At 43.8% G+C, this 14,342-nt stretch overlaps 1 protein-coding gene across 8 annotated transcripts in view; it reads right to left on the bottom strand.

The window, feature by feature from the left end:
- Positions 1 to 14,342, bottom strand: part of med25 (mediator complex subunit 25) — a 95,289-nt gene that overhangs the window by 56,095 nt on the left and 24,852 nt on the right. For 7 of the 8 annotated variants that reach the window (XR_011348101.1, XR_011348102.1, XR_011348103.1 and 4 more), the window contains 7 exons: positions 12,858 to 12,915; positions 10,830 to 10,937; positions 9,232 to 9,420; positions 7,115 to 7,222; positions 5,879 to 5,962; positions 5,359 to 5,532; positions 2,418 to 2,622 (listed from right to left, as the gene is read on the bottom strand). Coding sequence is in view for 5 of the 8 variants with exons in the window: in XM_069908877.1 (XP_069764978.1) it covers positions 2,418 to 2,622; positions 5,359 to 5,532; positions 5,879 to 5,962; positions 7,115 to 7,222; positions 9,232 to 9,420; positions 10,830 to 10,937; positions 12,858 to 12,915 (926 nt within the window). In the remaining 3 variants the exon portion in view is untranslated. The remainder of the gene's footprint in view (positions 1 to 2,417; positions 2,623 to 5,358; positions 5,533 to 5,878; positions 5,963 to 7,114; positions 7,223 to 9,231; positions 9,421 to 10,829; positions 10,938 to 12,857; positions 12,916 to 14,342) is intronic. The other variant, XM_069908878.1, reaches the window with a different exon arrangement.

The following is a 14,342-nucleotide window of genomic DNA, read 5'->3' as shown; positions in this document are numbered from 1 at the left end:
CCTGGCCAAAGATCATTAGAACTTGTCAGCTCAAGCTGATTCTGATTTAATTGACATCTATTGAATAGCAGGGTTTGATGTTTCTGCTGGGACAAATGGAAGATCAGATTTTATTTAAATGGTAAGTGATTGCAGCGTGCTGCCATACAGAAGGACTTGGGAGGACTTGTGCATCAATCGCAAAATGTTAGTTAAGAAGGCAAATGGCCTTCATTGATAGATGGATTGAATTTAAGAGCAGGGAGGTTATGCTCCAACTATACATTGCTACTGGTGAGGCCACATCTGGAGTCCTACATGCAGGAGGCAGAGCAGGCTGATTCCAGAAGGGGTTGGCCTATGAGGAGAGATTGAGTCATCTGGGTCTATACTCGCTGGCATTTTGAATAATGAGAGGGATCTTATAGAAATAGACAAAAGTATAAAAGGAATAGATAGGGTAGAGGCAGGTAAGTTGTTTCCATTGATGGGGGAGATCAGACCTTGGGGACACAGCCTCAAGATTCAGGACGGAGATGAGGAGGAACTGAGGGTGGTGAATCTGTAGAATTCTCTGCCCACTGAAGCAGTGGAGGTGACCTCAGTGAATATATTTAAGACCAGGTTGAGATTTCTAGCTCGTCGGGGAGTGAAGGGATATGGAGAAAAGGTAGGGAGATCAGATCAGCCATGATCTCATTGAATGGTGGACCACAGGCTCGGCGGCCGACTCCTGCTCCTGTTTCTTAAGTTCTTAAAAAGGGTGCAGTAAGTCAGCCACTGTCTCACTACAACTGAAGTCCGTGGCAGGTTGGTGTTCTCAGGAGTAATAATAGAAATATTCAGCATGGCAGGAAGCAGCTGTAAAGGGGGAATAATTCATCGATGTTTCAGATTTTTAATAACACCTGTCAAGTACCCCTTATTCGAAAATGCTCCAAAATCCAAAACCTTTTGAGCGCTGACAAGTGGAAAAATTCCACACCTGATCTCACTTGCCCATGCGGGTCCCTGACACTCTATTGGCGCCAGTTTGTTACCGACCATCGTCACTGCCAGACAAAAACCGTTGTTAAGGAGGCAGATGAGTCTGAACGAAACCTTTTAAAAACCCATCCAGCGGAACATCTTCTTTTGTAAGCAGAGATCAAGGTTTTTCTTGGCAAGTACAAAACATAATTTTCATGTGAAATCTGAAATTCAGTCCACCTAAAATGCCATATTTGATGTAATGTGACCAGCAACAACACTGCATTGAAAGAAAATCTAATGAACCGTTCGATCAAAACGCGGCATCGTAGGTGGAGTCTGTAGGTCTGCCGCTGTTCGTTGTTGTTGTTGTTTAACAGCTGATACAGGGATTCGACTGATGCTTCTGTACAGCTTAGTTACCTAAACACATTAATCCAAAATCTGAAAAACTTTTCGTCCCATGCTTTTCGATAAGGGGTACTTGACTTGTATTGATAAATACTGACCGGGAAACCAAAGCAACTTCAAAAGAGTGCCATGGATCTCTATGCATACCCAACAGGGTACACAGGACTTAAAATTCGTGTGTCATCTCATCGGTGGCGACAGTAATCCCTCGTGACCAAACTGACCCAATGATCCAGTTTGTACTGCAGAGCGCAAGGCAAGACAGGAACATTTCTCTCCCTGAGAACGAGGGGAGGGGAAGATTTGCTATTTCAGTGGCACAGATTCCAACTTCAACTGGTGAATGAACCTCTTTTGACGGCACTATTCCTCGCTTTCAAGCTGAATCGACTTCAACGCCACCGTTACGACATCTACAGATGCCAAGTTACTCTAAAAACCGGCCATGGCTTGTACGCACACTTTCTTTCTAGCTCCTCCTCCTATTATTACCACACCCTTCATTTCCCCTGGACAAAGAATTCGTTTAGGGTTGGATTCAGTGGAAAGAAAATGATTCTAAAAAAAGTTTAAAGTTCAGACTTATTGTCAGAGTGTAAACATGACATCACGTACAACCCCAAAATTATTTTTCCTGTGACCAATTTCTACTTTGTACTCAAGAAAAGATAGTATAAAAAGAGAAATGTAAATAATTTGACTGCAAGACGGAAATAAATAACGTGCAAAGTAAGAGTCCTTAATTGAGCTCTGATTGAGTTTGTTGTGGAGGAGTCAGATGGAGGATTCTAGGCCACATTCATCAAAATGAGTTCTGGTCCTTTACACAGAGCAATGTTGTGACCATCCATTACCCAAGGACCTGCACCCATCTTGATTCAGTCACTTTTTAACCACAGCAGCAGGTTCTTCCATCACTCGGTCGTGTGATGGCACAGAGGAACATGGCCCATCGTGCTCCCTGCACCCTTCCCAAGGCCCATGCCTCATGTTGGGTCTCCCACCAATCCTGAAATTCCACATCACTGACAGAACACCTGCCACCCAAAGCGCCTCACCTGGTAAGGGTGGTCGCTGTGCCATTTGGTTGGCCCATGGTTGCCCAGGACCTTGGTGCATCAGCTGTTGCCCCTGCATCTGGAGTTGCTGACCTTGGGTGTGATGGGGCATCTGCTGACCCATGGGCTGATGGGGCATCATCTGAGAGGCTTGTTGCTGAATATGGTGCATGGGCTGTTGAGGCTGTGGAACTCCACTCTGGGCCTAGGATAGAAATACAATCAACACCAACATGAAAACCTTTTCAGGCACCAAAGGGAGGATGCAGACAACAGGAACGTCACATTATCAGTAGAAATCCATTTATGAACAATCGATCCATTAGAGTTGTGATAAGTCTATCAGACTGGAGTTTGAAAAAAATAATGGTGGACAGTTTCATTTTTACAACATGACGGTTTTACAATGGAAAATCCCTTCAGGAATTTCATACTCTTAGGAAGATATATTCCATCAAAACTGCCAAATCTCACTGCTTGCTACTTTTCAAGTCAAACCCATTTCCTTCTCGGTACTCTGGAGACCAAAGTAAAAATCCCAAATCCGTTCCCACAACTGGAGAGCTGCCACTCCATGATACTAATTTCCTCTCTGTAACGAAGACAACTTATTGCACTTGGATCTCTCCTCAGACCACCAGAAACCATACATCTGGGCATTGTTTTATTTTGTTTTGGGAAGTGGACAAGAGGGAGGAGGAATATTTTGTGCCTATTCACATCGTCTCCCTGGACTCGTGCTTCCATCACCTCTTGTTACCTACAGGTTAATGATGAGATCCTCATTTCCTTGAAACCACTGAAAAATTTGCAATCCAGGGATTTACAACAGTGCAATTTCACCAGTTAAAATAAAGAGCCGCCATGCTCTGTTTAACCTTGACAAGAGACTTTGATTGGCTGTTTATGGAACAAGGCCTACATCGAAACTCGATAGGCTGTTGGCACTGCAATGAAGCAGGTGCATTGACATTAACCCAAGTTGCTTGCTGTACACCAGGTCATGTAAAAGCATGAATGCAGCTACCAACATGTGTGTTTTTTAATGACAGCACATAATACAGAAAACCCCTGGTATCTGGCACCTATGGGGATTGCTAGATAGATGCTGGATAAGTGTATTTTCTGGTTGCTTGAGACTTACTCTTACAATGCCCAACTAATACACCAGCATTAAGAATGAACAGTTCAAAAGACAAAAATACTAGACTGTACTTACACTGAACAAACTTCACTTCCATGAATATATAAACCTTAAAACATTTTATTTTATTTTCAGTCACATTCTTTGAAAACATTTAACCGTCACTGCATCTGCAAGTTCCTCTCCTTCCACGGAGCCGCCCAAATTATAGATAATTACCCCCCCCCTCCCCCAGGTTTACAGGTAAAGCCTCTGACCGAGGCGACTCTTACTAAGCAGGAATAAGGAGACACTTTAAGAGAGTCGCCCCAACGGCGAGCGGCATCAACCAGCTCTTCATCCTGGGTGACGCCATCACTGTTTCACACAACTTTATTCAAATGTGCAAAGCCCGCTGGCTGAATATTTGCCCCCATCTTCACCAAAGGTTTATGAGTTTACTTCAGAGGACATTTACAATTTTAACGCGTCTTTTTTACCTATTATATTGTTCTCATTTTCATTTTTAAAATTTATTTTCCTTTTTTTTTGCCGGTTGCTTGAATTCCAGTTACCAGGGGTTTACTGTTATTAGGGAGATAAAAGATCAAAAAGGGAGGACATTTTCCACGGAATGTTTACTTTGTCACTGTCCTCCACATCACCGATAAAAGCAGGACAATTTATCCACAAACATTAAGTGAATGGCTGACCAAAACCATCTGCCTAAAACCATCAGTCACCGAGAGCAGGACTGGCACTATGGTTCATCACACCCCGGCCACACTCTCTTCTTCCTCCTCCCATCGGGAAGAGAAGCGACATGCGTGTGAGATCGCGCACCACCGATTTCAGCACTGTTTCTTTCCCGCTGTCATCTATCTCCTGAATTAACCTCACGCGCGTAAAAAGCTGCTGCTTCTGCTCAGAACCAACTGGTCTCACTCAGTAACTCTCCATTTTCGGACTGGATCTTACTTTTTGTACTGAGAGGTCTAACTGGTCTGTTCACAAAACAACCTCCATCACTCCAGCATGGTATGCGTGTCCATAAAGTGAAACAAGCCAAGCAATCATCTGCACTCCAGCTGGTTTAAAAAAAACCACAGAAATGCTGGAGGAACTCAGCAGGATTTGCAGCATCCACAGGAGATAGGGATATATAACCAATGTTTCGGGCCCGAGCCTGAAGAAGGGCTCGGGCCCGAACCATCAGTTATGTATCTTTACCTCCTATGGGTGCTGCGTGACTTACTGAGTCCCTCCATTGTGTTTTACAATAATCGCAGCGCCTGCAGACTTTCGTGTTTAAATCCACTCTATCGTGGTACAGCGATGGCAGTTTTCCAATTTCAAGGAACAGGTATTTCATCAAAACATGACACCAAAAAAATTGGCACTCTGTCGCAGTGTAATGTGAACGAGGAAAATACAGCTGCTGTAAGTGGAAATTAAACAATGCTGGAAACACCCGAACAAACCAGTACAGTCACTTAGATGCTCAAAAAACACAAAATGCTGGAGAAACTCAGGACACTGTTGGACAGCTGAGTTTCTCCAGCATTTTGTGTTTTTACTTCAACCACAGTGTCCACAGATTTTTGTGATTTACTAGAGACCAGAGTAGTCCCAATACTTGTTCTTGATTTCCATGATAACATTCGCTTCTCCACTTTTTCAGCTGTTCAACCTCTGAGGTTCTTAATGGTTGAGAAATTGATAATGTGAAAAAAATCTGCCACAGCAGAGAACCGACAGCTCAACAAATTTGGGGGGGGGAGGTGGAGAAGGAGCAGGTGTCTACGTCCAGGTACTCACCGTCTGCTGACTGAGGAGCAGGCTACGGAGCTGAGGGTTGGCGCCAGGATTGGGTGGTCGGAGCAGGGCCCCCGTCTGCTGCGGGGCTGCAGGCTGGTTCGGAGGTGGGCCGCCGGACTGCTGCTGTGTCGCAGCCTGGGCCTGTTGCTGTACTCGGAGCTGCATCTGCTGCTGCTGTTTGTGGAAGGAACGGGGGGGGGGGGGGGGGGGGGGGTGGGAAACAATAGAATCAAATCCACAAGGAAGGGACAAGAGCAGTGACACTTTAGAGCTGAACCATCAGAAATACAGAGATTTTCCGAGTTGTCCTGAAACCGTAAGAGGATAGCCAGGAAGACGAATCCAAATGTAGATTGGGTGATCACTTCGCCAAAGACCTGCGCTTTGCCTGTGAGTACAAAGTGGAGATCCCAGTTCCCAACCATTTTAATGCCCCCTCACCATCCCACCTAGCAGAAGGAATCTAATGTCGACACAAATGAAAGGAAGACCTGAAAATGTCAAAAGTTACAACACTCACCAAGTTCTGCTGTCGTTGCTGGTCATCCATAGTTGCCACTGTGTGAACCAGAGGTATCGAGGTGGTCACTGCCTGGCCCGCCATCTGTGGAGGGAAACGGAGTTACCATTTCACTTTGCTGCCGCACTCCAGAAGCGGGCTTCGTTGGCAAAGGCAAGCTTTGTAACGTCAGAGTCGGATCAGGAACAAGAAGCAGGTGGAGGAATAGGTCACATGGTTTCTCCTGGTTGCAACTGTGCAAGGTACTGGCTAGTCTGCATCTGGAGTACCCGCGTGCAATTCTGGTCTCCTTACTTGAAGAAAGATGTACTGGTTTTGAAGGTGGTGAGGAGGAGGTTCACCAGGTTGATTCCAGGGATGAAGGGATTGGTCTCTCGGAGAGATCGAGTCATCTGGGACTGTTCTCTCTGGAAGTTAGAAGACTGAGAGGGGATCTTATAGGAACAACAAATTATGAAAGGTATAGATAAGATTGTTTCCTTGGGAGGGAGTTCAGAACTAGGGGACAGAGCCTCAAGATTCAGGGTATTTAGGACAGAAATTTGGGATGGCGTATGGTTGGCGTAGCAGTTAGCACACCTTTACAGTACCAGGGTTTACGGAGTTCAAATCCCGTGCTGTCTGTGAGGAGTTAGTACGCTCTCCCATGTCTGTGTGGGTTTTCCCCGGGGCTCCGATTTCCTTTCATTTGTAGCATACGGAGGGGGGAACAGGTTAATTGGGTGTAAATTTGGTGGCACGGACTCTTGAGCCCAAATGGCCTGTTACCCATGCTGTATTTTCTCCCATGTCTGTGTGGGTTTTCCCCGAGGGCTCTGGTTTCCTCCAACCATTCAAAACGTACCGGGGGTGTAGGTTAATTGGGTGTAAATTGTTACCGGGCTGTATGTCTAAATTTAAAATTTAAACAACTGCTTTTCCCAGAGGTGATGTATCTGTGGAATTCACTGCCCATTGAAGCAGAGGAGGTGACCTCAGTAAATATATTTAAGACAAGGTTGGAGAGATTTTTACATCGAAGGGGGAATTAAGGGATGTGGGGAAATGGCAGGTCGGAGGAGATGAGCCGATCATCAGGTCATCCATTGTCGCTTTGAATGGCGGGGCAGGCTCGACAGGCCGGACAGCCGATTTCTGCTCCTATTTCTTATGTTCTTCTGTTCTCCAGCCAGTCACACAATTCAGCAAGGGGTTGATGGTCGTTTTATTCTGACGTCCACCTCTGACAGTTCATACCTGCTGCTGCTGAACTCCTTGGGATACTGGCATTGCCCCAGGTGGCTTCTGCATGAATGCTGGATTGGGAATGGACCCAGTTCCCATCGGTTGCGACCCACCCAGTTGCTGGTAAATAAAAAGTTGCAGAGAGATCTATCATAAATCTATGATTGTTTTACAGTGCAACTAAAGCATTCAGAGTACAGTAAAAACCCCTGGTATCGGCAGCTATGGGAATTAGTAGATGCTGGATAAGTGAATTTGCCGGTTGCTTGAGATTGTGTGTTGTGCAGATTGGTGAACTGACTGCTCGGGGTGCCAATTTTCAACTTTTGTATTTTTTACCTATTTATTTTCCAAAATATTTTTGCCAGTTGCATAACGGGGATTTTACCGTATACTTTTCTTATGTCCTTAACATGTTCAGAAAAGGATAATTCATAACACAAGAAAATAATCTGTCTGGTGCAGCCATTCTCAACCTTTTTTTTTGGGCTATAACCCCCTTAGGACTTTGCTCAAATTTATCAGTAGAAATCCATTTATGAACAATCGATCCATTAGAGTTGTGATAAGTCTATCAGACTGGAGTTTGAAAAAAATAATGGTGGACAGTTTCATTTTTACAACATGACGGTTTTACAATGGAAAATCCCTTCAGAAATTTCCCTTTCCCTTTCCCTGTGAAGCAGTCAAGTTTATTTGTTTCTTTCTGTACTTCTCTCCTACCGACTACATGAAAAACATTTGATTATTTCAATCTGTGGCCCCTCTTAAGTGAGCTGTTGAGAATGGCTGATCTAAGGATCGGCATTGAAGATGGAGTTTAATTCATTCAGATAAGTGTTGCATGTTGGCAACTCAAACCAGGGAAGGACTTAAAGACAGTGAATAATAGGGCCCCGGGGAGTATGGTAGAACAGGTGTATAGGCACAGCTCCCTGAAAGTGCTGACACAGGTAAATGTGACGATGAAGAAGGGGCTTGGCATGTTTACCTGTATCGGTCGGGGTACTGGGTACAGGAGTTGGTACTGCAACAGTCATACAAGATACTGGTAAGACCACATTTAGAATACTGTTTGCAGTTCAAAGCAGTCTGCTGGAGGAACTGACCAGGTCAAGTAGCATAAGTGGGAAAAAAAGTCTATGAGGAAGAACAGTCACTGGTTCAAGTCAGAGCCCTTCATCAAGTTCTACAGCACTACTTAAAAGCTGAATCTCTAGGACTGTCCCAAAAATATACATTTCCCAAGATCGCCAGTACATTAATAACTAGGATGTTATTCATGAACGACCCGGACACTTATTTGAAACCGAGAGGATTTCCTCATTAAAGTCCTAAAATCTGAATTGTCCAGATTCTCGGGCAGTACTTGTAAAATTCAAATTTACGAAGGAATAAAGAGATGAACAAGAAAATTTTGATAGCTTATTCATTTATCACAACAGGCAGTAAGAAAAATAAAGTCAACATTTGACAAAAATGTAAACATAAAAAATTTTCACTACAAAAAAAGCATAAAATGCTTGAAATTATGTTTAAAAATGAACATTGTAAAAGAAAAATAGAGTATCCAAATTAATTTATTTGTGATAACATTACTTGTATTAAGTGTGGTCGCTTTTTTGCTCCTGTGCATCTGTGGTGCTTACGCAGGCCTGCAAAAGCTCGCTAAATTTAAAACGTCCGGATTCTCAGGTGGCCTGGATTTCTGGAGTCTGACCGTCCTACGTTTTCAACAGCGAAGAGCTGTGGTTCAGAGGGGAAACAGCAGTGAAAGAAAACCCCAAGAGTGTGGAGAATCTGGAGAAATGGGCAAGAACCACACAAGGGTGAGGGTGCCTGCCTGCTTGATGAAGGGCGCAGGCCCGAAATGCTGCTTACCCTTTGCTTCCTGTGGATGCTGTGTGACCTGCTGAGTTTCTCCATCACATTTGGGTATTGCATTGTCTCTTTACTTCCATTAAGGATACTATTGTCATTTTTTAAAGCTTGGTAAGAATCTTAGTGCATTTGTATATGACAATAAACTCATCATCACCACTTTCCCCCACTCAAATGCAAGTCTCAATTAACCAGCGATTTAGGGCACAGAACATTACAGCACAGTTCAGGCCCTTCAGCCAACTTACATTTCTTTGCTGCTCGATTTTCTGCTGTTGTGCTTTCTTGTGATTGGTTATGACCAATCGGATCCCGTTCACAAAGCCGCTCTGGTCATTTGGAATCAGACCCATGAAGATTTTCTTCTTGGAAGAATACAACAACATCAGGACTCTGACCTCACATGGAGCACTGTGTGGGAAATGAACACAACCCGCCTGCAAGAAGCACAAGGACATGGCATCAGCGCAGGAACCTGGATGAGAATGCATTCCGCAAATTGTAATTTTTAAATTCAGATTTTAAATTTTTTTGCTGTGGAGTGTGCCAACCTTTTTACATCTTAAAAAGATCATTTACAATATATCCAAACTTTTCAAATATGGAGTCCACATTTTAACAAAAAAAGAATAATTATTCCGTAGATTATATGTTATCTTCTCTAAATAAATACACGATTTTAGTTCATTGTGCCATCTTTGTATATTCAATTCAACATCATTCTTCCACGTAACAGCAATACCCGAAATAGGTACTTGGCTCCTGCATAGTGGGAGGGATGTGGGGGGGTTAGTAGGGGTATAGTTTTTAGTAAGATTTTTTTGTATGTATTTTAAATTCTATAAATAAAGTTCTCGAAAAGAAAGTGTTTATATTGAGAATTACAGCTCGGTAACAGCCATTTCGGCCCAGGAGCCCAAGCCGCTCAATTTACATCCAATTAACCTACATCCCCAGTATGTTTTGAACAGTGGGAGGAAACCAGAGTCTCCGGGAAAAACCCACACAGACACGGGGAGAAGACAGTGCGGAATTCGAACCCCGGTCCCAATTGCTGACGCTGTAAAGGCGTTGCAGTAACTGCTAGGCCAACTGTACCACCTATAAGAATCTGTGAACTTGTCATATAAACCATTCGCAAGACTTTCCACCTGCATTGGGACAGGTCAACCAAACACACACATGGAGACCTGCTCAGTTTTCAATTTGTATCATTTCTAATTCCTTGAAAAACAAAAAAAAATAAACTGCACAGATTGGAAATCCAAAATAGGAACAGAAATAATCAGGCTGGGAAGGAAAACAGAGTTCTACAGTGTGATACAGTGGGGTGGTAGGTGAAGACAAGGGGAATCCTGTTTTTGTTGTTTCTGGGGGCAGAGGGGGCCAGGGCAGATGAGCAGGAAATGAAGGAGGTGCAGATAAGGGCTAAGCTGATGGTGGTGGAGAGGAAACCACGTTTTTGGAAGAAGGACAAGCCCAACACGTTGGTTAAGTATCTTTATCTTTGCCACGTAAAGGACACAGTTTGACCTGCTAAGTTTCTCCAGCATCGTGGTTTTAGGAAAACAGAGTCAAAGACCACTCATTGGAACTGAGGAACTGAGGAAAGATGGATGCAGGGAATCTCCAATGGTGTAAAAACCAGGGCGACCATGGGATAAGTTATGAACAAAGGGGGAGGAACCATCTTTTCCTCATCCAACTCAATTAATTCCTGCATTTGGTTTTCTTCCTGCTCCTGACCCAGACCCTGTGCTGAGATTCCTTTCCCTTGACCCCAACACTTTCCACCAGGGGCCGTTTCCAGTGCTGTTATTTCACATCGGGCCATTCAGATACTTACAAAGCCATTAGCCATGATCCGATAAAGTCCCTTTAAAGATTCCAAATCCTTGTTCGTGAACTGGAACTGGACCATTCGTGAATTTCGGAACAAATGGCCGAGAGTTGTCTAGACATTAACGGACAAGAAAAACGAATAAGTACCATGGGGACTAAATTTTCCTTGACCCCTTTAAAAGCCCTTAATGAAACTATCATAGTTTCTTTGCGACTTTCCAGGTGTAGGTGTATTTAACAAGGTCCTAGTGAGACACTGACATGAGAAAACTAGGGAATAGAAAGTACTGATTAATGGATACCTTACAGACAAAGTCCATCCTGATGATGAAAAAACTTAGTTTACTTTTAATAATTGTTCTTTCTTGTTAGTTAAGTGATGTTGATGCCATTCATTATCGTCCAGTGGAGAGATGCTTGTTATGGTGAGTGATTTCCATGTATTTTCCACCTTACGAGCAAAATCTACAGGTATTTGATTTGTCGAGGCATCAAGGGTTACGGGAGAAGTCCGGAGAGTGGGGCTGCGTGGGAGGATGGATCAACTCAGGATTAGAATGGTGGATCAGACTTGATGGGCCAACTTCTGCTCCTGTCTTGTGATCAAAACCCAGAAACCGAGGGCCTGCATCTAATGTGGCTGCAGATGTCAGGAGCTATGTTCACAGACAACCAATCCTTCCTCAGGAGTACAGTAACATTAAGCTCAAGTTTCAGAATGACCATGATGAATATTTGGCCACAAAATCCCTAAGAATGGGCAATAAATTCAAGTAATAAAATCGAATGTAAAATAACCCGCCTCCGTGGTGACAACCACAGCCTACCAAACTGTCCTGAAGACTCATCTGGTCCACTCATGTACTTCAGGAGATGAGATCTGCCATCCTTTTCTGGTCTTTTGCAAGTGCAGACACACCAAAGTCCCCCATTCCTCACCTACTCTACCTCCCAATGAGTGGATAAACCACTCAAGTCAGGGGAAAATTTGGAATTGAAAATAAATGCTAGTCTCCATCGGTTGCAGGAAATGTTGGTGCATAAAACTACAATTTTAAAAATCTTGATCTGCTCTCTCCAAATTTCTGCCTGTGAAATACTGTAACATAAAGCAAGAACAGCTGAAATAGACACAGGCCATGCTGCGATTTTCAATCCTTCCATTAAGATCTATTTGGTAAACTCCTCCACAATAGAATTACATTGTCCATAAGACATAGAATTGGGCCATTTGGCCCAATGAGTTCACCCATCGTGGCTAATTTACTATCATTTTCAACCCCATCTCTGCGTGACTCTCGATTCTCTTCCTGAAGGGAAACCGACCCTTAGGGCAGACCAATACGAGACATTCAGGTGGCTCGGTTAGTGTAGTCGTTAGTACAACACAATCATCACCAGAGACCCTTGTTTGGATTCAGGGTGGTCTGTTGAGAGTTTGTCTGCTCTCTCTGTGTCCATGTGGGTTTTCCCCGGGTGTTCTGGTTTCCTCCCACACGTACGGGGGGGGGGGGGGAAGATTTAGTAGATCACATAAGGGCATTTGGGCAGCGCAGACTCATGAGCCGGGAGGGCCTGTTACAGCGCTGCGTTCCTTTTAAATTTAGACATACAGCACGGTAACAGTGCCTTTTCGGCCCACGAGCCCGTCCCACCCTATACCACCTAAATGACCTACAACCCCTAGCATGTTTTGAACGGTGGAAGGAAACTGGAGAACTCGGAGGAAACCCACGCAGTCATGGGGAGAACGTACAAACTCCTTACGGACAACACACGATTCAAACCCCGGTCCTGATTGCTGGCACTGTAAGAATGTTGCGCTAACCGTGCTGCCAAAATTAAGTACCAAGGAAAATTTAAATGTTCTAAATTAAAATTAAAGATCTGACCAGAGGAAACACATTAAGGTACTTTCCCTTCTTCAAACTACTCCTGTACTTCTCTCTGCAATGTAAACCAGACTGCTCCAAGTCCCCCCAGTTGTAATGAACAGTCAATTCAGAGCCAGGTAAATCAGACTCTCACTTACCAACAGCTGCTGTGGGATGAGCTGCATGATCAGCTTCTGAGGCCACTGATCTGTCTTCCTGCAAAGGAATTCAGTTGGGGGGAGAATCATTCCTGGGCACTGGTATAGAAGACAGGGACAAACCACTGCCAGTGGCCAAGGAGTCTGTGAGATTGCACACTCGTGGTCATGATAAGATTTTTACTTAAAGCAAGGGAGAAAGTAAGAAAGCTTTCCCCATGGGAAGGGAATCCAAAACAGATGAGAGGAAGGTGGGTTCTTTTTAAGCTAAACAGTTGCTACCTGGAATGCCAGAGGCAGGGCTGGAATCAGATATAACTACAGTAAAACCCCCGGTGTGTGGCACATTTGGCTGATGCCGGATAAGTGTATTTCTCAGTTGCTTGAGACTTACTCTCACAATGCCTAGCTAATACACCTGCACTCAGAAGAAATGGTTTACAAGACAAAAATACTAGACTGTACTTACACTGAACAAACTTCACTTGCATGAATATATACGCCAAATACCAGGGATTTTACTGTATTGTATTTATACAGGCACTTGAATGGGCATGGTGTGGTAAATCTGTATCATGCTCTCAATCTCTCACTGTGCTTAGTCTGTACTACTGGGATTAGACGTGTATTATCTCAACCACCAAGGGCACTCCCCTTGACTCTAACTGTGACCTATTATCATTCATTATTGTACTACTGAGCTTCTACTAATAAAAGCCATGATATGTGTTTAACCACCCTGCATTTGATCTCTTCATTATCTGGCACATCAAATGGCTTTGAAGGATAGGAACCCAATGTGAGCACGTAGGATTAGTGTAGATAACAAATAGGTCAGAATGGACGTGGTAGGCCAAACAACGCATTTTGTGTTGCACAAATCAATGACTCCACAAAAGAATTTGAGAAGTTTGCAAAGACACAAAAACTTGTGGAGAGCGAGGTAAGTTGTCAAGGGGTACAGCAACAGTTGGGAACAGAACGCAGAACAGTACAGCAGAGGAAAAAGCATTTCAGTTCACGATGTTTGCATCAAACTTATGCCCAAATTAAACTAAACTCTGCTGTTTGCAGGATACACCTCCTGATAGTCCTTGAATACTCCTGCATTTTTCCCAGAAAATATTACTGTACTATCCGCTTCCACCACCAATCCTGGCAGCCTGTTCCTTCTACCTTCCAAGTGAGACTCGAAGTTACGCTATGATTGTAGTTAAAAACACACCAAAATGCTGGAGGAACTCAGCTGGCCTTTTCAGCAAAGATATTCCTTGAAGAAGGGCTCAGGCCTGAAACATTGGCAATGTATCTTTGTCTCTTATAGACGCTGAAAAGACCAGCTGAGTTCCTCCAGCATTTCAGTGTGTTTTTACCAGGCACTGTTGTTTAAAAAAAAACTTGCCCTACACATTTCTTTCCTCGTCTCTTTGGTTTGCCCCAAGCAGCTGAATTATATCTCTGCATGTGACATTTTCACCAAAGAAA

This window comes from Narcine bancroftii, chromosome 13 (assembly GCF_036971445.1).
Source record: "Narcine bancroftii isolate sNarBan1 chromosome 13, sNarBan1.hap1, whole genome shotgun sequence".
Taxonomy (NCBI): domain Eukaryota; kingdom Metazoa; phylum Chordata; class Chondrichthyes; order Torpediniformes; family Narcinidae; genus Narcine; species Narcine bancroftii.
The sequence above is the reverse complement of the archived record's forward strand: the minus strand, read 5'-3'. Positions and strand labels throughout refer to the sequence as shown.